Raw genomic sequence first — 22,487 nt, forward strand, 5'->3', positions numbered from 1 at the left:
GAGGTGGGAGGAGGGGCGATGGGGGGGGTGCACAAAGATCAGGTCAGACCTGCAGGGCCCCCTGAGGCCTCTCTGGAGCCCTGGAGCTTGGGGAGACAGGGTGGGCCAGACCCCTCCTCTAGAATCTGTTCCCAGTGGAGCAGCCTGGGAGGGCCTGGGGTGAGGGAGGAGGCGGGAGGGGAAGGAGGGAGGGGCCGGGCCTCTGTCCACGGCATTAGTGCTGGTTGGAGGGAGAGGGGGGTGCGGAGCCAGCCAGGCCGCCTGTTCCCACAGCCGGGAGCTGAGCGCGCTGCCATGGCGCTGGCCAGGCCTGGGACCCCGGCCTCCAGGCCCCTGGCCCCTCTCCTGCCGCGGCTGCTGCTCTTGGCTCCGGCCCTCACCCTCCTGGGTGGTGAGTTGGGGCACAAGCCTTGGGGTGGCGGTGGGGGCGGGGGACTGGGGCTGGGTCTGTCTCTGTCTCCCAGTGCAGATACCCCGGGCCTGTGTGGAGTGTGTGTCCTGGGCCTTGGGGGGTTGCCGGGTGGCCTGGGGGCCTTTGTGAAGGGGCCGTGGGTTGGGGCGCTGCGGCCTGGGAGCCGTGCTGGGACTGGGAAGCCCCGGGCTGAGGCTGGGAGCCAGGGGTTGCAGGTAGTGGGCGTCTCATCCCCGAGTCTGTTGTGAGTGTGCGCCGGGCTGTGGGTGCGGTGAAGTTGTGAGCTGTCCCGGGTGAGCTGAGAGTCGCGGTCTGAGGCTTTCTGGGTGTGGTGGGCTGCGACCGAGCACAAGTTGTGGGTTATAACTTGTCAAGTGGGTTGAGCTGTATCTTAGCTCTCGAAAGGGGACAGGGGGCGGGGGCAGCAGACCCCAGCCCCGTGGATCATGGTGAGGAGGGGGAAGGCGGCCAGGGGAGCCCAGCGTCCACCTGCATCCCCTCCATGTGTGTGTTCCCTTGCCTGCACTGGGGGCTGGGGGTGCTCTGGGGCCCCTGGGGGGTGGCCAGGCACTGGGGAGCACGTGTGTCCCCTGCTGCCTCCTCCCCGGCATTCCCAGACCTGGCTGAAAGGGATTCCTAAGCCAGACCCCATTCGCCAAACGGTTTTGCTTTTGTCCGAGAGGATTCACGTGTGCTGCCCGCAGCCTGGACTTCTTCCTGGGGGGTCTTGGGGACGCTTTGTCTTGGTCACTATAGCTACGGGGCCAGGCCTGGGAAGTCCCCTGACCCCGCCTCCGCCTCCGCTGCTGGCTGGCGGAGGGAGCCAACCCAGGGCCGGTGGCCTGGACTTCACTGCTGGCTGGGGGGAGAGGCACCTCTCCGACTCCCAGGGTGGGAGGTCAAGCCTCCCCAGGCCCCTACCTAGGGCCCTCCTCCCCATTCATGGGGCCTACTCACAACACCTTTGTCTCCTCCTCTCTGAAGGGCCCCCGGGGAGGATGAGGACCCCACTTTGTAGGGAAGGAGGGACGGGGGCTGAGGAGCGGGGCTCCTGACGCGGATCCCGGGCTCAGGAGAGGAGCCGAGGGCCTGCTCCCTGCGCATGAGGGGCACGGAATCTTGGCGTGTAGATCTGCTCTCTGCCCCCTGCCCTACCACATACACACTCACACCTGCAGACACACACACACACGCACCTGCACGCTGGTGTGGCACGTACAAGGGCACAACTCACCACGTGAGCAGGGGCCACGTGCACTCACACACAAACACACACGGCCCTCCATATGTGTGATGGGTGCCTGCACACACCAGGGTACGGACAGTGACATGTGCATTCACACTCAGACACATGTTCGTGTGAACCGTGAGACCGAGAGAACACAAAGGAGACGGATGCTGCAGAAAAAGTGGCCACGGAGGGACAGGCTCACCCCAATCTAACCCTGGCTAGGGTGCCTGGGAGTGGCCATTCTCACTGTGATTTCTTTGCAGGGAGCCCACTCCCTGGGGACCCCCCAAAAGCTGGGGTGAGGGCACCGTGGGCACAAGCATTCCTGGATACCAGCGCCCGACGCCTGGCTGGGGACCTTGTCCCTGGGAAAGTAATTTCTATCCCTGAGGGGATGAGCTTTCTGGAAGCCCTGGGCCCCTGGCTCTGCCTCCTAGGCCTGCCAGGCCCTGAGCTGAGCCCCTCCATCCTGGGCCCGCTCTGCCACAAAAGCCTGGCTGGTTTCTGTGGAGAGGACCAAGCATCTTGGAGGACAATGGGGGCGGGCTGGGCTCTCACAGCCCGGGAGCCTGGCTGACAAAGGGCGGCAGTCCCATCCCCACGTCTGGCCCCTCCTCCCCCCAGTGCTGGGGGTGGGGCGGGGGGCTGTGGGACTGCGGCAGAGAGGCAGGGACAGCGGGTGAGGGGAGCCACACACATGTGAACCAGCGTCAGGACTGGCTGGCTAGACAGCATTTGCTCCAAGTAAAGGATTGTTGGTCAGTGAATAAAGAGCACGGTCGGCTACCCCTGGGAGATATTATGCTAATGGGTTCCCGTGAGGGACTTTGTTTTTTTTTGTTGTTTTTCTAACTAAAGATTTTTATTTTTTTTTAAAGTTTTTTTAAAAATTTATTTAACAGAGATCACAAGTAGGTAGAGAGGCAGGCAGAGAGAAAGAGAGAGAGAGGGAGAAGCAGGCTCCCTGCTGAGCAGAGAGCCCGATGCGGGGCTCGATCCCAGGACCCTGGGATCATAACCTGAGCCGAAGGCAGAGGCTTTAACCCACTGAGCCACCCAGGCACCCCTATTAAAGATTTTTAAAAATCTCTTTATCATTTTTAAGTCATCCATTCACCCGACACAGGGCTTGAACTTACCACCCTGAGATCGAGAGTCCCATGCTGTACCGACAGCGCCAGCCGGGCACCCCACATGACAGACTGAGAATCTCCCCACAGCTGTGTGAGGCCGGCTCTAACACCCCCAGTTTATAGAGGAGGAAATGAGGCCCAGAGAGGGTTAGGGACTTGCCTCGAGTCGCACAGCTACTGTGTTCGGTACCTGCCTATTTAAGCCACGTCCCTTCTCTGTTCCTCCACCCCTTCAGGAGGCCACCCAGCTAACTCTGAGCAATCTGACGGGAAAACACAGTGGTTCTCCAACTCAGTTTGGCTTGCAGTTTCCAAGGACATTTTAGCCCAGAGACCACTCATAAAAGTGGCCTGTTTGGGGGGCAGAGCCCCGTGGGAAAGTATCTCCATGGACTTGGGCTCCGAGACCCAAGCTGGAAACACTGGGATAGGCCAGTGCCAGGCACAGCATGGGCAGTAAATCGTGGTAGCCATTGTCACCCACTATCGTTACCAAAATTATCAATACTGAACTCCCCTTTTAGCCTCGGGGGGCGGTGTTAAACATTTTTGTGTTAGAGTATTCCAAACTGTCCCATCTTGTTAGGGTAACTTAGCCCTTTCCTGGTGGCTGTGGGGTAGTGGGTGTTCACTCCTGTCCTGGGGGCCTAGTGGGATTAGTTGAGCAGTGTCTGCCCCTATGTCAGACGCTCCCATATCTTACAAGAAGAAATATCCTCTTTCTTGCCACGTTAAGACAAGAAGCTTCTCAAAACTCACCCTCGGTAAACATTTCCCATCAGCCGTCAGGAGTTATCACGAGGTCTGTTATAAGTGCACATAAATGTGTTGTACCTGAGCCATACAAAAGCTCAATTTATCCTGCTGCAATTAAATCCTTAGTAATTTAACTCTTGAATACCTGTTCAGTGATTATACACAAGCCATAAGTGCACATAAAGTAGGAGTTAGTAGGCCCTGAGTGACGGCCGAAGCACAGTGGGTTGCCCACAGCCCGGTTCTGCCTAAAGAGGGAAAATTGACTGCTCGGCCCAGGCCCATCCAGGAACCTCCACCCTTGTGCCAACCTTCAGAGACTTTTTCCTGTGACCCGGGAAGGTTGGGCTGGGCTGCCCTGAGATGACAACAATGGGTGGCAACGCAGAGTTTGCGAAGTGGGAATTTCACTTGCTTTGGGAGATGTGGGTCTTTCAGGAGTCTGGAGACAACCTCCTTCTTAGTTTTTTGAGAGCAGATTTGAGGCAAGTTTATAACCTCTCTGAGTTAGAAAACAGAACTTTTCTTAACAGCACCCACCCTTCCTGGTTTGAATCAATGGTAGTCACGCAGTCACAGACCTAAGCATGGCTCCCGGCCCATAGTACGCACTCAGTAAACGGTTGCTGTTATCATAGGACAATCGTCCTCCCTTCTTGGCGGGGTGGGGGGGGGGGGATTTGGGCCTGCCCGGGGACAGGGCAGCAGGTCGAAGGGGAGGGGCGTGTGTCCCTTAATCCCTCCCCTGCCAGGTCTTCCCAGGCAGCCTGAGAGGTCAGGAGGGATTTGTAAAGATAAGCACAGGCCCCTCGTCGCCCTGGCAACAGGCCACGCCCCCAGCCTGGCCCAGGGCCGGCCCCCCTCTGCCCCACTGCCCTCACCTCCACCTCTCAGCCCAGGGCTGGCCTGGCCTTCTGGTGTCACTCCCGCCAGAATGAGGACTGAGGCCAGCGGTTCCTAGGCCTCCATGTGCAAAGGGTTCCCCAGGGAACTTGAGGCAATGCAGATTCTCTGGGCCCAGGCCCAATAGCTCTGAATCTCTAGGTCTGGAGTTCAGGGAATACAGAATAGAATAGAAATAGAAATCTGTATTCTGTATTCTTTCTTTCTCATTCTCTCTCTCTCTTTAAAAGATCTATTTATTTATTTTAGAGAGGAGGAGGAATCTTAAGCAGACTCCCCCTGAGCACGGAACCCGATGATGCAGGGCTCGATCTCGACTCTGAGATCACGACCTGAGCTGAAACCAAGAGGTTCACTGACCGTGCCACCCAGGCACTCCCATAAATCTGTATCCTTAATACAAGCCGGAGGTTCAGAAGCCCCAGGGATGAAAGTCTGGAGTAGTGGGACCTGGTTTGGATTCCAGCCCCTCACAGGCTGCGAGACAGTGCAGTCCCTTTGTCTTTGAGCCTCCCTTCCCTCAGCGGTAGAACAGGATAGCAGCTCTCTGCGTCTGCTAAGGTGAACAGGAAGATAACTGGGAATATACAAGAAAGAGGGGTGTCTCCCATCCAGGCTTTTGGTGCTACTGCGTGCCCCGTGGGATAAGCAGCTTCCTTCCTCTCCGCCTGACTCACGGGAGGAGCCCCTTTCTCTCCTGTCACTAGACTCCGACTCCGTGGGGCGCCAGCATATAGGGTCCTGGGCCACCTGCTCCCATGGCGATCCAGAGCCTGATCAAAATGGCCACAGCCCTCCATGAAGCCTCACTGGGGGCCAGGCCTTCACTCTTGTCCCCTCAGTGGTTTCTCACAGCACGAGGTGGCACTGTTTGAACCCCAGAAGCCAGGCCTGTCTGATGCCCAAACCGCTGTCCTTTCCCTAAGGGAGCGCAATCCATTCCCACCCCCATCAGACTATCTTCCCACCTCCATTAGATTATCTTCCCACCTTCATCTGGCCATTTAGCCCTAAAGGACATGGCTCTAAACAGATCAGCCACAGCAGCTGGGGTGGGGAAAAGAAAGCTGAGCTGCCCAGAAGCCGCTCCAAGAGAGGCCCAGACTCCCCGGCCCTCACCTACACGGCCAGGCTTGGGGGAGGGGGCTGGGATGGATGCCCTGAGCTGGGGAGGGAACAGTGGTCAGAGAGGGGCTGTGGACACCACTAGAGCCCTACACGGTCATCTTGGCCTGATGGCGTTTCAGCCCCTCTGCCCCGTTGCAACATGCCTAGCCCTGGGTGGGCACTGGTGGCCCACCGTTAGGGAGTGAGTGAGCCCACGCCCAGCTGTACCAGGTGCTCTGGGCGCTGGGGAGTGCCAGCCAGGTTCTCTCTCTGGTGCCAAGGTCTGTGTCTCCACATCCCTGTCCCCCATCCTGCCGGCTGGGAAGGGCGGGGGGTGGCCAGTGGAAGGCCCTGCCTGGTGGAATGTGGATGACGCTGAACCTTATCTAGGGGGTCTTCACCAAGGTGGGGGAAGGGAGGTGCAGGGCCTGAAGCTGTTCTAGGCCTGGTTAGTGTCTGGATGACAACCTGGGCAGGGGAAGGGCGCCTCTCAGAGCCCCAGGTTGGGGGGTGCCTCCTGCTTTATGGCGGTTCCCCTCCCCCAGCTCTTACTGGGGTCCTGCGAGTGGCCAGCAGCAGTACCTGAGGCTCTGAATCCGCCCCCGTGCTGTGAGGCCTGCCCTGGGTTCATCCCCTTTCTGATGGGAGACAGAGGCTCAGCAGGAGAAAGGACCTGCTCGGGGTCTCAGAGCTGGTAACTGAGCGGGGATCTGAACCCAGGGCAGTTCTGCTTCAAAGCCTAAGTTCTTCACCAGCTGTGCAGGCTCTCAGAAGGGGACGGGGCTGACTCCGAGGGGCTTGGCTTCCAGACTAGCAGGTGACCCTCTGGTGTGGTGGAGGCAGCAGTGGCCTGAGTCAGGTGTCCTGCACCCTGCGACCTTGGCCAGGTGGGCTGGTCAGCCGGTGGCTGAGGCGGGGAATAGAGTGAGGGCCAGGGATCCCCGGAGAGGTTTCCAGGCCCCGCACAGTGAGCGAGTGGAGGCTGGGAGGAGGGCCCGGGTTGGCGGGGGGGGTGGGGGGTGGTGGTGCCCAATTCCCAGTCCCTGCCTTTGAAGTCCTCCATCTCCGGTTTCACCCTGGGATGGAGTTGCCAGACCCCCAGCGGGAGAGGTGGACGGGATGGTGGGAGGAGACCCCCTCTCTGGGCAGGTGGGGGTGATGAAACGTGTGATAGGCTCCAAGGCTGTCCTAGTAACTTGCTGTGAGGCTCAGGCAAGAGTCTTTACTTTCGGGGCCCCAGGGCGGCTCAGTCAGGTAAGCATCTGCCCTTGGCTCGGGTCAGGATCTCAGGGATTTGGGATGGAGCCCCACTCCTGCCCAGCGGGGGAGCCTGCTTCTCCCCCCCACCCTGCTTGTGCGCGCGCATGCTCTCTGTGAAATAAAGAAATAAATCTTAAAAGAAAAAGGTCTTCACTCTCTCGCTTGAGCCTCGTTTGCTCTCTTGTAAAATGGGCACGACAGTGCCTGCCCCAAAGGGGCTCTGCGAGGAGGGGATGAGCAGGGTGCAAAGCTCTCAGGGTCAGAGAGCGTCTGTCCTCTAGTCCTGCTGGGGCATGGGGGGGTGGGGTGGGTAAGTATCTGGCCTGTTCCCCTTCACGGAGACCCTCCTGAATTTCCTCTAGTCCTGCTGTGGCATGATGGGGGGAGGGGTGGCGGTGGGGGTGGTATGCTTCTGGTCCCTTCCCCTTCACAGAGACCCTCCTGAACCAGTCTCAGTTCCAGCTGTAGTTGTGCAGGGGCATGGGGGATGCAGCTTGTAGAGCCCGTGGCCCTCCGTCTAGCCTCCTGAAAGCAGACAGACCCCTCCTGCTTTCTGGCTCCGTGGTCTGGGGTGGGCCGGACAGTGGTGAGGGGAGCGTCCTGGTCTACCCCGCCCAGCCCATCTTCTCTCTTTACAGGAATGGTGCCTTCGGAGGCCCCAAGTGTCTGTGCCTCAGCCCCGTGTGCTCCAGGGACCGAGTGCCAGGCTACGGAGAACGGCAGCTACACCTGTGGGCCCATGGAGCCCCAGGGCTGTGCCACCCAGCCATGCCACCACGGCGCTCTGTGCGTGCCCCAGGGTCCAGACCCCTACGGCTTCCGCTGCTACTGCGTGCCCGGGTTCCAGGGCCCACGCTGCGAGCTGGACATCGACGAGTGTGCCTCCCGGCCCTGCCACCACGGGGCCACCTGCCACAACCTGGCTGATCGCTACGAGTGCCGCTGTCCCCTTGGCTATGCAGGTAATGGCCTCATGTCCTGGACGGAGGTCTGTGATGTCCATCCCGTCAGTGGCTCAGGCTGTAAAATGACGCACTGAGCTTTGAGTTTAGCGTAGAGAGCCCCCCCGCCCAGCCGCCGAGGCATCCTGGAAACTGTGGGGTATTCTGCTCTGGGGCTTCCCACAGAATGGACCGACTGTCCGGAAGCCAGGAAGTGGGGAGCAGCTAGGCACAGGTCTGTGAGAGGCTCCGCCCAGGGCAGCGGGGACCCTGAAGCATAGACACTCCCAGTTCTAGTTCGACTCCCTCTGCTCTGAGGGCGGAAGGCGGTTTGAGGTTCGCCTCAGAGTAAGGGGTGCACCCTGGGGGGGGCCGGCTTCCAGGGGAGGGAGCTTATAGTGAGGCACTTTGGGACGGACTCTGGAAATGGGTTCCACGTATCCTCCTCACCGTCTGAGAGTCTGGGTGGAGTGTTAGCTTTGCATGTGTGAGGGAGGTCACGTGAGGGGCCTGCGTGTGTCTCTGTCTGCGGGTGTCTGGGCTCCCGGAGTGCATCCGTGGACGTGTGTGTGGGCCAGCAGGTGCATGCACCAGACGTGCCCGGGGGGCCCTGGGGAGCACATTCTGGGTGAGCTGAGGCTGCGAGCGGGGCCAGAGTCTGCCATGACTCACTGCGCTCCTCCTCCCTCCGTTCAGAGCCGGGCGGGGGAGGCTGGGATTCCAGGCGGCTGGGGCCTGGCTCCCCCTGGCACAGAGGGTGGGAGTGGGACTGTGGCGGGAGGAGTGAGGGGTCACGGGAAGGAGGGGCTGTGTTTGGTGCTCACTGAGCTGGGAAGCGGCGGAAGGTTCCAGCTGGAGCCAGCTGGGTCCCTGGTCCCCCAGGGCCAACCCTATGTAGTGGGTGGGGGAGGGCAGGGCCTCTGGGGTCCACTGTGACATGTGGGCCCCCCGATGAATTCAGGCAGTACATCCCCAAACCCTGAGATTCTCCATCTCCCCTCGTCTCCTGACCCCTGAGGGCCGCCCAGATGTCTGTTTTGCCCAGGGCAGAGGGGCTTCCCTGGGCTTGGGGTTTTAGAAGCAAGAAGGCACAGGGGAAACCTGAAGGAGCGGGTCACTCCAGCAGTTCTCACTGGGGCCTGTCCCTCCCCGACGGAGTCCCTCTCTACACTCTCTTCAAAGCCGGCAGAGTGAGCCTTCCACAGTGTAGATAGAATCGTGTAACTCAGTGGCTTCCAACTTTTAGGATAAGCCCAGATTGGGGCCCCCGAGGCCACCACAGCACCCAGCCCTACCTCACCTCCTCTGCTCTGTCCTTTGCTCCTGACCCTCGCTGTTTCCCTTTCTGAGGACATCATGCCTCTGCCCCAAGCTAGTCTGGGCCAGTTCCCCAGCCTGGAAGCCAAATCCCGGCACAGCCCTGGCCCAACTCAGTGAATGCTTACTCATCATTCAAAAGTCTCTTCTTTCAGGAAGCCTTCCCTGACTCCAGCTGCCCAGGCCAGAACCCTGGGTCTTGCTTTTAGGGGATCCACTATGCTCCCACTGCTGAGCTTATCACAGTGAAAAATTAGTCAGCATCTATGTCCTATCGACCTCTTCCCCGTCTCCCCGTCTCCCCAGCTCCACGGCTGTGAGCTCAGGGAGGCAGGGACGGCCGTCCTGTTTCTACCTCATTGCTGTTGCCGGCTCAAGAGATACCTCCTCCGGACAAATGGACCAACGGATTCTTTCGGGATCCTCAGGTTTCTGCTCCTTGTAGCTGTCTGAAGCTGCTTGCAGGTCGGCCTGTCTGGGCCTCGTTCGACCTCCCTCCGGGTGTCCATCTGTCTGTCTGTGTCTCCGGCCCTGTTCAGGGGTGACCTGCGAGGAGGAGGTGGACGAGTGTGCCTCGACGCCCTGTCTGCACGGCGGCTCGTGCCTGGACGGCGTGGGCTCCTACCGCTGCGTGTGCGCGCCGGGCTACGGGGGCGCCCGCTGCCAGCTGGACCTGGACGAGTGCCAGAGCCAGCCGTGCGCGCACGGGGGCGAGTGCCATGACCTGGTCAACGGGTGAGCTGCGGAGCGGGCGGCCGCGGCCCGGTGGCGGGGCGGGGGCGGAGGAGGCTGCACGCCAGAGCGGGGCAGGTGGAGGCCGGTGGAGGCTCAGGGCGCGCTCAGCCGGGCCTGCGCCCCGCTCTGCTCCAGGTTCCGGTGCGACTGTGCGGACACGGGCTACGAGGGCGCGCGCTGCGAGCAGGAGGTGCTGGAGTGCGAGTCGGGGCCCTGCGCGAACAACGCGTCCTGCCTCGAGGGCCTCGGGAGCTTCCGCTGCCTCTGCTGGCCAGGTGCGTGCGCGTGCGTGTGTGCGCGTGCGCGTGCTCGCGCCCGGGTGGTGCCGCGTGGGCGGCCGGGAGGTGTGCGCCAGGGCTCCTCTGCCCTCCAGGTGTGTCTGTGACTGCGGCTTCTCTGAACGTCACTTCGGCGGGGATCTGCAAAATCGGGCTAATCGCAGCAGATGCTCTGAGCATTGTCGCGAGGAGGGTCAAGGTGAAATGCCCGTGAAGCCTTGGCACGTGCGAAGGGCTCCGTAGTACTAGCAGTGATAGTAACAGGACGCTGACCGCCTGCCGCAGTCGTTCCCACCGTCCTCAGTGTCCCCGTCCCTCACCGCATCGGTGAGCGTATTCTGAGCAGTCGCTCCAGCCTGGCCCCGGGTTGGCCTGGCAGCAGCGGAGGGGTGCTCCCCGGAGATCCCGTGTGACCTGCTACCTACGTGCGTGTGCCCCCAGGTTACAGCGGCCAGCAGTGCGAGGTGGATGAGGATGAGTGCGAGTCGGCCCCCTGCCAGCACGGGGGACAGTGTCTGCAGCGCTCAGACCCGGCGCTCTACGGAGGCGCCCAGGCCACCTTCCCCGGCACCTTCAGCTTCCGACACGCTGCCGGCTTCCTGTGCCGCTGCCCTCCCGGCTTTGAGGGTGAGAAAGCCGGGCCACTGGCATGTGGATGCGGGCCTGGGGGTGGGGGGAGGATGCTAGGGCTCTGCTCGAGGCCTGGCTTTGTCACACAGGTGCAGCCGGCCTGTGTTAGCACTTCTCCCTGGGCCTCAGTCTCCATAGTTCTAAAATGGGCCCTTCCAGCTCTCTGGTTCTGAAGGCACAGGTGGGAACCACAGCTGGCCCTCTTGCAGGGGACGAATGTGGCGTGGATGTGGACGAGTGTGCCTCACAGCCATGCCTCAATGGTGGCCGCTGCCAGGACCTGCCCAACGGCTTCCAGTGCCACTGTCCAGATGGCTACACAGGTGCGGGGGGCAGGGTGGGCACCCAGGACAGGGCAAGGGCAGATCGGGGGGCCTGGGCTGAGAAACTTCCTCTGGCTGATGCATGGAGGCTGGATTGATGGGGACAAGGAGAGCAGGAAGGAGGTGGATGTGCTGGTGACAGCTAAGAAAGGCTGAGCTGGGGACCTGGGCTTTGGAGGCGAAAGTGGGGGGAACTAAGTGGGTTGAGAACTATTTCAGGGGGGAGTTCTGGAGGCCCTGGGAGTTAGTCCAGGCATGAGTGAGAAGGGTCAGAGATGCTGGCTGCTTCTGCTCTGGGTGATGTTGGTTGGGTGTCCATACTTGTCTATACCAAGTCCAAGTGTCTGCGGAGCACCCACAGGGAGGAGCCAGGATGGGGGCTGGTGGTCTGGAGTCTGGGGCCCAGGAAGAACCAGTGACCGGGGTTCATGGGTACTGTCCTGGCAGCTGGAGCCAATGTGTGGAGTGATGGGCAAAGAGAACCTTAAGCACCTGACATCCTAGGGCAGGGCAGAGGCCAAGGGCCCCTGCAGGGACAGGACAGAAGAGGTAAAGGAGGGGATCACAGATAGAAGAGTGAGCTTGACCTCTGCAGAGCTGGGGCCTTTCAGGCAGGAGTTGGGTTGCAGAAAGCCTCTCCCTGCCTCGGGTACAGCAGATGCCTAGACACGCAGATACCCTCCCAGGACGCTGGTGAACCCAAAGAAGTGCTCACATCCTCCTCGGGTGTCCCTGCCCCCTCTGGAATGTGTGCGACACCTCCCCTGCGCCCGCCCGCATTCCTGCTTGGGCACACTGCCTCCTCTCCCTGGCACATTTCCTGGGCACTGGCTCCCCCGCCCAGGGCAAGGAGGTGCTGATCACCACCCTCCCTCCCAACTCAGCAGCCCAAAGATGCTGGGCTCAGTGTCCCCTGCCCCAGGGCGGCCACCCAGGAAGCCCATCAACTGCCCCCCGTGGGCTGAGACTCCCCAAGTCCTGCCTGGAAGCAATGGTCTTGCAGGCACCCGGCAGGCCCACTACAGTGGGCGTGGCCCCTGATGAGCATTTCTGAGCATTTCGTTCCCTCCTCATCACCCCCCCCACGAGGTAGGGTTCTTACAGATGAAGTCATGGAGGTTTGAGAGGGGGGTGTCGTTCCCTGCGGTTCACCAGTGTCAGCCAGAGCCCAGCTCCTCCCCCAGCTGAGCTCAGCTGATGGGTGACAGGAGGTCAGAGCTGAGGTCAGGGCCCGGGAGGGGGAACCCCAACCATAGGGCTGGGCTCCTTGCCGCTGTCCATCCCCATCCTCCCTTTGGGTCGTGCTGGCCTGGGGGAGGCCAGTGCCTGGCATTCCTGAGCCAGTTCTGAAGGAGGCGGCTGGTCAGGCGGGGAGCTTAGCTTTCCTGGCCCACGACCTGCCCGCCACTCTTGGCCATCCATGGGGAAATCTGATGGAGCTGCCGGCTCTGTGGACTTTCCTGGGGGGCCTGTGGCTCTTGGCAGGTATGCAGGGCTGGGGCCTTGAGCAGGATGAGGTGTGTCTGGCTGTTCCCAAAAAGAGGCCATGGTGGTTGGGGGCTCACGGGGGTCAGGGTTCAAATCCTGGCAGCCTTTCTGGGCCTGGGCTCCTCCAGTTGGGGTATGATGGGAAGGGCTGGCCTTGGTTGTTTTGTGGAGGCTCTGGCTGAGCTGGAGTTGGGCTGTGGCCCTTTGACCCAAGCTGGGGCCAAAGTACCTCGTGTGGGAGCCCTTGGAGGAGAGGGTGAGGTGACCCCCTCCATAGTCAGCCTGGGGCCCCGGGGCAGAGGGACTGGGAGATGGAGCCTGGGTGCATCCATCCATCCCCTCCTCCCCCATTCTGGCACTTTGTCCACAAAAGCCAGGTCAAGCCCTTTGCTGGGCATATTCAGGCCCCGGAGATCTCAGCTGAGTAAACAGATACTTTCAGTACAGGGTTCTGGGGAGCTGTTTTCTGGGCAAGGAGTTGGGAGTGACACAAGAGCTAGGGACTGGGAATCCAAGAAGCTTCCTAGGGGCCTGGCCCTTTGAATTTGGGCTTTGCAGGATGAGTAGGAGTTTGACTGGGTAAGTGAGGAGAAGGCATTCCAAGCAGAGAAACAGTTCGAGCAAAGCCCCCGGGAAGTATTTTCTAGGAAATGCTTAGAGGAACAGGCAGTTCAAGGTTTGGAGGAAGCAGGGTTGAGACTTGGGGCCATGGAGAGCCCAGCCCGTAAGGAATGTTGAGTGCCAAAGTGAGTGATTGGATCTTAAGCAGGCGAATCTGGCCAGGTGATGCTTTGGAAATAGGCTTCTGACTCCTTGTGGAGATGGATGGTAGAGGGGGTTGAAGGCAGGCAAAGTAGAGGACATTAGACTGTGGCCCTGTGAGCTGGTGAGTCAGAAAGGTGGCATGGGAGAAAAGGCAAGACCAGTGAGTGTTTAGGGGATAGAATCCACGGGGCATGGAGATCCACCAGACATGGAAAAGGAAGGGGTATCTTGGATTCCAGCCTCCAGGAACTTAGGGGACCATGAGAAATCCTTTGGGAATTGGTTCGGTCACTAGGTGTTGAGATCCCCGTCCCACAAAGCATGTAAGCTTTGCCTTGAGTGCTCGGTTCTTGCCTTGAGTGCTGAGCCTTGACCTGGTCTCTCCTGAAGGCCTGGCATGTCAGGAAGATGTGGATGAATGCCTGTCGGAGCCCTGCCTCCATGGTGGGACGTGTGACGACACTGTGGCAGGCTATGTCTGCCAGTGCCCAGAGGCCTGGGGTGGGCATGACTGTTCCGTGCAGCTCACCGGCTGCCAGGGCCACACTTGCCCACCAGCTGCCACCTGCATCCCCATCTTCAAGGCCGGGGTCCACAGTTACGCCTGCCGCTGCCCACCCGGTACTCATGGATCTTTCTGTGGCCAGAATACCACCTTCTCTGTGGTGGCTGGGAGCCCTGTGCAGACATCCGTGCCAGCCGGTGGCCCCCGGGGTCTGGCACTGAGGTTTCGCACCACACTACCTGCTGGTGTCTTGGCCGCTCGCACTGACGCCCAGGATAGCTTGGAGCTGGCACTGGCAGGGGGCACACTTCAGGCCACCCTCTGGAGCCACGGCAACACCACTGCACTAACACTGAAGCTGCCAGACCTGGCTTTAAATGATGGTCAGTGGCACAAAGTGGAGGTTTCATTGCGCTTGGGGGTCCTGGAGCTGCAGCTCTGGCATGAGGACTGCCCTGCCCGCCTCTGTGTGGCCTCCAGTCCTGTGGCCCTGGCTCCTGTGGCTTCTGAAGCGCCAACGCCTGCCAGGTTCTGCTTTGCCCGGCTGGGCGGCACAGCCTTTGAAGGCTGCCTCGAGGACGTGTATGTGGACGGGCACCTCCTGTTGCCTGAGGACCTTGGCGAGAATGTCTTCCTGGGCTGCGAGCGCCGTGAACAGTGCCAGCCTCCACCCTGTGCCCACGGAGGGGCCTGCGTGGACATGTGGACTCGCTTCCTCTGCAAATGCCCCCGGCCCTATAGTGGTCCTACCTGCGCTGATGGTGAGGAGCGAGGCAGGTGGGGCGTTCCCCCGGGGCAGAGAGTGGGCGTTCCCCTGGCCCACAGGCCTCACACCCGACATCCTCTCTCCCTGCAGAGGTTCCTGCTGCCACCTTTGGCTTGGGGGGCACCCTGAGCTCTGCCTCCTTCCTGCTCCGCCAGCTGCCAGGCCCCAACCTCACCATGTCCTTTCTCCTCCGTACTCGGGAACCCGCTGGCCTGCTGCTCCAACTTGCCAACGACTCAGTAGCTGGGCTAACAGTGTTCCTGAGTGAGGGCCAGATCCAGGCCGAGGTGCTGGGCAGTCCTACTCTCGTGCTTCCTGGGCGCTGGGACGATGGGCTCCGCCACCTGGTGACGCTCAGCTTCGGGCCTGACCAGCTGCAGGGCTTGGGGCAGCAGGTGCACGTGGGTGGGAGGCTCCTCCCTGCTGACGCCCAGCCCTGGGGTGGGCCCTTCCGAGGCTGCCTCCAGGACCTGCGACTCAATGACCTCCACCTCCCGTTCTTTCCGCTGCTGCTGGGGAACTCAAGCCAGCCCAGTGAGCTGGGCAGCAGGCAGTCCCGGAACCTTACCGTGGGCTGCGTCTCCGAGGACACATGCAGTGTGAGTTCCCCGGGAAAAGGAGTGGGTCCCTTTCTCGGGGTCTACCCTGCATCTCTGGGGGTTAGCATGTCCTTCTGGTGAGGAAAATGGCAGGAGGTGAAGCGCTGGGCCAACGTTTCCTCTGCTAGAGAGTGACACAGCAGGATTCACACTGATCTCTTGGCCCAGCGGCTCTTGGCCTCTGGTTGGCCCCCACCTCCCTCCCCAGTCTTGGTGTGAGACAGACACCCCGACCCAGGCAGAGGGCTGCCTGAGCCTTTCTGTGGGAACGGTGGGGGAGGGGGCGCAGACGACAGGGATGTCCTTGGGTCCATGGACAAAACACCAACCTTGGCATTGGAATGGCCCGAGTGTGAACTCTGGCTCCCCTATTTCCTGCCTGGATGAGCCAGGCAAGTGGCTTCTTCTCTCTGAGCCTCAGTTTATCTGTAAAATGGGGACAACAGTGACTTCCTCTCTCTGTATTTGTGAGGAGTTCATGTGTTTGTAGTAGGTGCTCAGTGAAGAGCCTGTACAGTGATGGTTATGGCGGGATGGCGCTAGCCTGACGCCTGAGCCGATCCCTGCCCTGATTTTTCTGCAGCCTGACCCCTGTCTCAATGGTGGAATTTGTCTCGTCACCTGGAATGACTTCCACTGCACCTGCCCTGTCAACTTCACGGGGCCAACATGTGCCGAGCAACTGTGGTGTCCTGGCCAGCCCTGTCTCCCGCCTGCCACCTGTGAGGAGGTCCCCGATGGCTTTGTCTGTGAGTATGTGCTCTGGGCAGCCTACATGCTGGGTTCTGGACACCCAGGCTGGGTTAGAGCCCACCCTTACCCTGAGGGCTCATAGGCAGTAGACCAGGGTGCCAACAGCCCCCAGTGTGGTTAGGCCACTGCATCAAGAGGGACAGGTTTTCTGGAGGAAGACAGCACTCACCAGGTTTCCAAGGACAAGGAAGACTGACTAGGCATAGGGGCGGACATTTTCAGGAGGGGCAACAGCATATGCAAAAGTCTTAGTGTTTATAAGAACAACTGAAGCACAGTTAAAGGTGTTGGGGTCCAGATATTGCCAGGAGGGGCCTTGAAAGCTAGACCAGGCAGCTCAGAACTTTTTCCTAAGGGAAGTGGGGAGCCACGGGATGGTTTTAGACAGGAGAGGGATGTGATCAGTTTAGAAAGATGAGTGCGTTTTATTAAAATGCATGATCAGCATTTTTAAAAATCTGCATTTAAAAAAGATGACTGCAGTGAATAGTGAGCCTCAGTGCTGAGACTCCACGGAAGAGGGAAGGGGACAGAGGAATTATTGCCTGGTGTGTGACCTGGAGGGTAGAGTGGGCCTGGCGTGATGGGGTAGGGTAGGTCTCCCCCACATGGCCAGAAGCTGGCTCTCCGAGGTAGGGAATTATGAGGGGTGGAAGCCAGGGTGGTGGGGGTGATGGCTCCTGGGACTGGATGATGGGGGTGTGGGTGTGCCCCCCTCGAGATGGGTGGGGGCCGTGGGGGCGGCAGGTGTGTCATTGCCCCTGTGCCCTTCCCAAGGCTCCCTCTCCCCGCAGGTGTGGGTGAAGCCACCTTCCGCGAGGGCCCCGCGGTCGCCTTCAGCGGACACAACGCGTCATCACGGCTGTCGCTCAGCGGCCTGTCGCTGGCCTTCCGTACACGCGACTCCGAGGCCGGGCTGCTGCGCGCCACCGCGGGCGCCCACGCGGCCGTCTGGCTGGCCATCCGCAACGGCTCGCTGGCGGCCGGCGTGCGCAGCGGCCCTGGCCTGCCGGGGGCAGTGCTGCCGGGGTCTGGGCCGCGCGTGGCCAACGGCGCCTGGCACCGCGTGCGCCTGGCCATGGAGCGCCCGGGGGCCGCCGCGTCGCGCTGGCTGCTCTGGCTGGACGGGGCGACCGTGCCCGTGGCGCTGCGCGGCCTGGCCGGCGACCTGGGCTTCCTGCGCGGCCCCGGCGCCGCCCGCTTGCTGCTGGCCGAGAACTTCACCGGCTGCCTGGGTCGCGTGGCCGTCGGCGGCCTCCCGCTGCCCCTGGCGCGCCCGCGACCCGGCGCAGCCCCCGGCTCCCGAGAGCACTTCTCGGCCTGGCCCGGAGCACCCGTCCCACGCCTCGGCTGCCACGGCGCGCACGTGTGTGTCCCTTCGCCCTGCCTGCACGGCGGCGGCTGCCGCGACCTCTTCGACGCCTTTGCCTGCGCCTGCGGCCCGGGCTGGGAGGGTCCGCGCTGCGAGACCCGCGCCGACCCGTGTCGCTCGGCACCCTGTGCTCGTGGCCGCTGCCATTCGCGCCCTGACGGCCGCTTCGAGTGCCGCTGCCCGCCTGGCTTCGTGGGCCCGCGCTGCAGGTGCGGATGGCCCGGGCGGCCTGGGCCGGAGGGGCCCTGTGGGTTCCGCGGGCGGGGGCGGGGGTGCCGCACCCAAGTCCACGGGCTCCGCAGCCGCAGCTCTGGTTCTGTGGGCGCTTCTCTGAGCCTCTGTGCCCTCATCTGTGAAATGGGAACAGCCGCCCCCTAGAGCTGCCAGGTAAAACCCAGATAACTTTGAATTTGAGATCAATGCCGCTCTTGTCCGAGGGTGGGGGGTAGGGGTCCCCCCCACCCCAAGAAGGAATGTCCTGCCCAAGTTTTCTGTTTGGGAACATGCTTTTGTTCCAAGGAGAGTTCTGATGTTCCTCAGCTTCTCTAGGGACTCTGAGCCCAGGGAGATGTTCCCAGCCTGGGTCTGGAGGTTGGACTCCTTGTTGGGGGAGGGGGCTAGAGCTGCAGGAGGCTAGCCCTGTGCCCCAGCCTTTCCACCTCGGACACCACTTCCATGGTGGGTATCCGGGTCTGTAGTAGGTGGGCCCTGAACGCTATAGCTCAGGATGTGGGGGCTCAGGTGGCCTGTGGTAGCCTCGGTGGCTGGGGTCCCGGTCTGGTCCCCGGGGTGCTGGCCCCACCCAGTGCGGTCTCTGTGCTTCCTGCCCAGGTTGCCTGTCGTGCCGGAGGAATGCAGCCTGAACTTCACCTGCCTCGATGGTGGCCCCTGTGAGGGTGGGCCCCAGGGGACCAACTGCAGCTGCCAGGAGGGCTTTGGTGGCCAGAGGTGGGCCTGGGAGCTGGGCAGGGGAGGGGGGCCTGTATCCCCTCCAGGCAGGGCAGACAGAGCGGGGTATGGACTGTTGCTCATCTCCTCAACCCTCACTGTGTCCACAGTGCCGGACGGTCCACTTCTGTCACTTGAGCTCTTTCCTCCCGGGGTTTCCAAGACCATCCTTTGTTAGGCTGTCACTGGGAAAGTAGTGGCCTGGTGGTGGTTCTTAGGGCCTCAGCCCTCAGCCCTCATCCACCAGCCTCAGCCCTCATCCTTATCCCCCAGCCCTGGACCTCAGCCTCAGCCCTCAGCCTCAGCATCAACCTCAGCCTCGGCCCCCAGTGCCCACCCCTGAGCCCTGAGCCCACCTCAGCACCACCTAGGGAGACACAGCTGGGCAGGTTCTGGGCCTGTTGGAGAGAGAGGGCGTCCACATCCCTGGGCCGCTGCCCTCACACAGGCTCCCCGACACTTCCACCCCGGCAGGCCATTCTCTGTTGTGATTGTGGGACACAGGGGGGCTGTGCTAGCGGTCACAGTTGGCCTCAGTCACCTGGCAGGGCCCTGCCAGGCGGGGACCATGCATGGCGACAGCAGGTGGACACCTGTGTATTTGGGGGTGGGGGTTGAGAAGCTGAAGCCGATGGGGGAGCAAGAGGCCCCCAGGAGGGAGCAGCTTTCTGACTCTCGCCTTCTTTGCCTTCCAGGTGTCAGGTCCCCTGCAAGGTCAACCCCTGCGTGAATGGCGGCACGTGCCGGGCTGCTGGCGGGCTGTATGAGTGCATCTGCGGTGCCAGGTTCTCGGGCCGGTTCTGCGAAGTGGTGGTGAGTGATGCCTGGGGGGCTTGGCGCGGGCCCTCTCCTGGACTTCGGTGAGATGGTCTGGGGGTGGGGGGAGCACCTGCAGAGCCCGTGGCGCTGTGCCTGGACCAGCCCAGTCCTGGGGCAGGGAGTAGGAGGGAAGGAGACTCAGGGAGGGCCTGGGAGGCCCCACCGTCCCTCTGAGGACTGGCAGTGAAACAGTGGGGCTTTGCCAAGTCCTCTCTGGGACCAGGACTCAGGTCTCACAGGATCTTAGGATTCTGGGGTTTCGGTTGGTGGCTCCAAGGGCCTGTAATCTCCAGTGGTTTGCGTGCCAGGATTCTAGAGTAGGAAGATTTGGAGAGCCCTGGATTCTGAGCTGGAGCAGCCAGAGACTCAGCTGAGGAGGGGCCCAATCGATGAGGGTAGCTTGAGTTTGAACCTCCCCCTGGCTCCGCTTTCCACCAAGGGGCGGAACCGGTGCCACAGGCCCAGTGGGCCACGAGCCCACCATGGGTGCTGATGGGAGAGAGGTAGGCAGGAGCCTTGATCTCCACAGGCTTCTGGCAGCCCCGGTCATAAACCTGCAAATCCCTTCTGCTTCTGGGGAATGTTTCCTTTCAAGTTGAACTTTACAGCCTCTGGCGCCCTTACCTCCCCTCCCCTCTCGGGGCCAAGGGAGGAAATGGCTTTACAAGCTCTCCCAGAGGTACTGGCGGGGGCGGGGGGGGGGGGGGGGGGCGGGGGACAGCCCCTTCTGGGCTGGTCGGAACTCTGCTCTCCAGCCCTGGGTGCCTTTCCTCCTTCAGGGCTGGGTCCTGGGACTTGGGACCCAGGTCCCAGTGGGCCGAGAGGCTTCACAGGACAGAGGAAGGGCCAGCAAGTCTGAGACTCTCAGGCCCTGGAATCTAAGAATTCGGTGATTTGGGGGCTTCCAAGGTCCAGGCCTTTGATGCGGGCATCCTTGTTCTGTGCCTAGAGAGGAAGAGGTTTCGGGGCTCCCTAAAGCCTGGTCTCAGGCCCCCTTCCTGGGCAGACCCTCTTGGGTTCTGAGCTTGCCCTCAGCTGGGCGGGCCCCCTCCACTCCTGCCCGGCACAGGCCACCTGGCCAGGGAGTGTCTCGTACATACTGCCTGAGAGGCCTCCCCCGGGATGAAACAAGGTCTCCACAGACACTAAGAAAGCAGACCACCTTCTGGGACAGGGAGGGATCAAGTCCCCACCACCTCAGACTGGCTGGGTTTATGGCAGGGAGGGGGAAGACGGTGGGGGAGGCCGGGTGGCAGGGCCTGCTGTGGCCAGGAAAGGAAGGGCCTGGAGCTGTAATTCAAGGCTGAAGGATGGTGGCCTGGGCATGGCATGGGCCCTGGGGGCAGATGGAGAGGTCTGCCAGTCCTGGCTTGCTGGTCCCGTGTCTGGGGAAAACCTCTGTTATCTCCTTTGCGGCTTACCCTGTGCCACCCACCTGTTGCGGGCACTTGGAATTCACCGGTCCACAGAATAAAGCAGAGGTTCCTGTCCTCGTGGGAGTGAGGGCGTATCCCCGCCCTTCTCCACTGGACCATCAGGAAGTTTGGGAAAACCTCCCCCCACACCAGCATGGACCCACGCCCCCAGCCCTCATTACTGCGTCTCTTGCAGAAGGGCCTGCCGCTGCCCCTGCCGTTCCCGCTGCTGGAGGTGGCCGTGCCCGCGGCCTGCGCCTGCCTCCTCCTCCTCCTCCTGGGCCTCCTCTCAGGGATCCTGGCAGCCAGGAAGCGCCGCCAGTCCGAGGGCACCTACAGCCCCAGCCAGCAGGAGGTGGCCGGAGCCCGGCTGGAGATGGACAGTGTCCTCAAGGTGCCGCCGGAGGAGAGACTCATCTAGGCCTGCCTGGCGGCTGGCTCCAGCACTCAGGAGGTCCCAGGCGATTTCCACCCGAGGCCCCCAGGAGGCCGTGTCCAGTGGCCGGCCTCCTCCCGCAGCAGCGGGGCCCAGGACACCTGGTGGCCAAGCGTCCCCTTCGCCGGCAGCCCCTGCCTCCACCCGTTGTGGACAGGAGAGGGGAGCACTCAGGGAAGCAGAGTGGGCCTGCTGGGACAAAAGGGGCCTGGCAAGGCCGTGGACTTCCTGCTGGACTTGCCGGCTCTTGCCTCGGGAAGCCCACAGCTGTGCAGGGCAGCAGTACATGGGGGCACCCGCTGTGCGTTCGGGAGTGTATGTGAGCACGTCCCTGGGGGCTGCTAACCTGCAGAAACCGGGACGGGACTCGTGGGCACATCCGAGTCTCTGCTGGGTGTGCCTGTCACGGGGTCGTGGGTGCAGGTGATCCCATGGAGGGGCGGCTGGGCTGGGGGGCTGGGGGGGCTACCCTCCCCAGCCCCGGGGCAGGCGTAGGGCCTGCTCTCAAGGCAGCCTTGTCAGGGCTAGCCCAGGGACCGAAGCGCCCCAGCTCTGGGGGCTGCTCCAGCTCCGGAGGCCGATCCCATTTTGGAGGCAGCTGGGAAACTGGGTGGGGGTGGGGAGGTCATGAGCGAGTGGCCCCAGAGACAGGATGTGCGGGAACCCAGGCCGTGTGCAGGGCAGACCTGCAGGAGCGGAGGGCCGGCTGCCCCGAGCTGTCGCACCTTGCCGCTGGGGGGCCGGCTGGGGGTGGGGGAGAGCCTGGGCCTACCTCACTGGGCGGCTGTGAGGCTCAGTGGCGGCAACGGGACAAGAGCTCCAGGCCTTATCTGTTGCCGGGCTCTCTGGGTCGCCGTTTGAGGTTTCAGGAAAGGCTGTCAGCCTGGAGCTGAGAGAAGGCAGGGGAAGGGGCTTTCCTGGGGGTGGCAAGAAGGCCAGAGGATGAAGGAGCAAAGCTTTTGTCCCTGTTCCTCCAACCTGGACACCTCTCTAAATGGCTGTGTGTGTATCGGGGGGTGGCGGGTGGGATTCAGGACTTGCAGGAAGCCCTCAGAGTCGTTTGCTGAACTCAGCAAATGTTGGCGCTGCCTCTGTGTCGGGGCTGGTCCTGCAGACACAGACACAGACGCACAGGAGAAATTCTCTTTGCTTCTAGTCCCTTCCCCGGCAATGCCATTGCACCGACCCCAGAGGTGCACCCCCAGCCCGAGTGGCTGGCCTCCTCCTAGTTTCATGAAGTCCCTTCCCTCCTGATCTAGAGACGTGCCCTCCCGTCCTTCGGTTTCCCAGGCCAGTGCCCCCTATGCCAAGGCCAGGAGGCCCCTTTCCACTTAGAGTTGACTTTTCTCAGCCCCCCTCAGGGTCTCACCAGCTTCCAGAGGCACAGGCGTGAAGTCTGAAGTAGGGCCATGTGGCAATGGGGGGTAAGGGAGCACGCGGGTGGCCGAGACTGAGGGGTTCGGCCGAGGCTGGGACGGAAGTGCCCTGAACGCTAGGGTAAGGGGCTTGCTTCGTCCTTATCCTGTAAGAGGTGGTGCCTTTCCCCCAACTCTCTCCATCATGATCTGGTACCAGCAATTTAGCCACAGCTGGCG

General features: G+C 61.8%; 1 protein-coding gene across 1 annotated transcript; it reads left to right on the top strand.

The window, feature by feature from the left end:
• Positions 1-247: 247 nt before the first annotated feature.
• CRB2 (crumbs cell polarity complex component 2) lies at positions 248-21,077 on the top strand. The gene is made up of 13 exons (XM_032865815.1): positions 248-391; positions 7,441-7,764; positions 9,600-9,795; positions 9,931-10,070; positions 10,515-10,700; positions 10,913-11,026; positions 13,670-14,545; positions 14,641-15,149; positions 15,733-15,898; positions 16,697-17,483; positions 18,106-18,222; positions 18,918-19,035; positions 20,653-21,077. The coding sequence occupies exons 1-13, from the start codon at positions 295-297 to the stop codon at positions 20,875-20,877; spliced, it is 3,855 nt and encodes a 1,284-aa protein (XP_032721706.1). The 5' UTR covers positions 248-294; the 3' UTR covers positions 20,878-21,077.
• Positions 21,078-22,487: the final 1,410 nt, after the last annotated feature.

Source organism: Lontra canadensis, unplaced genomic scaffold (genome assembly GCF_010015895.1).
Source record: "Lontra canadensis isolate GAN:19392208 unplaced genomic scaffold, GSC_riverotter_1.0 scaffold30, whole genome shotgun sequence".
NCBI lineage: Eukaryota > Metazoa > Chordata > Mammalia > Carnivora > Mustelidae > Lontra > Lontra canadensis.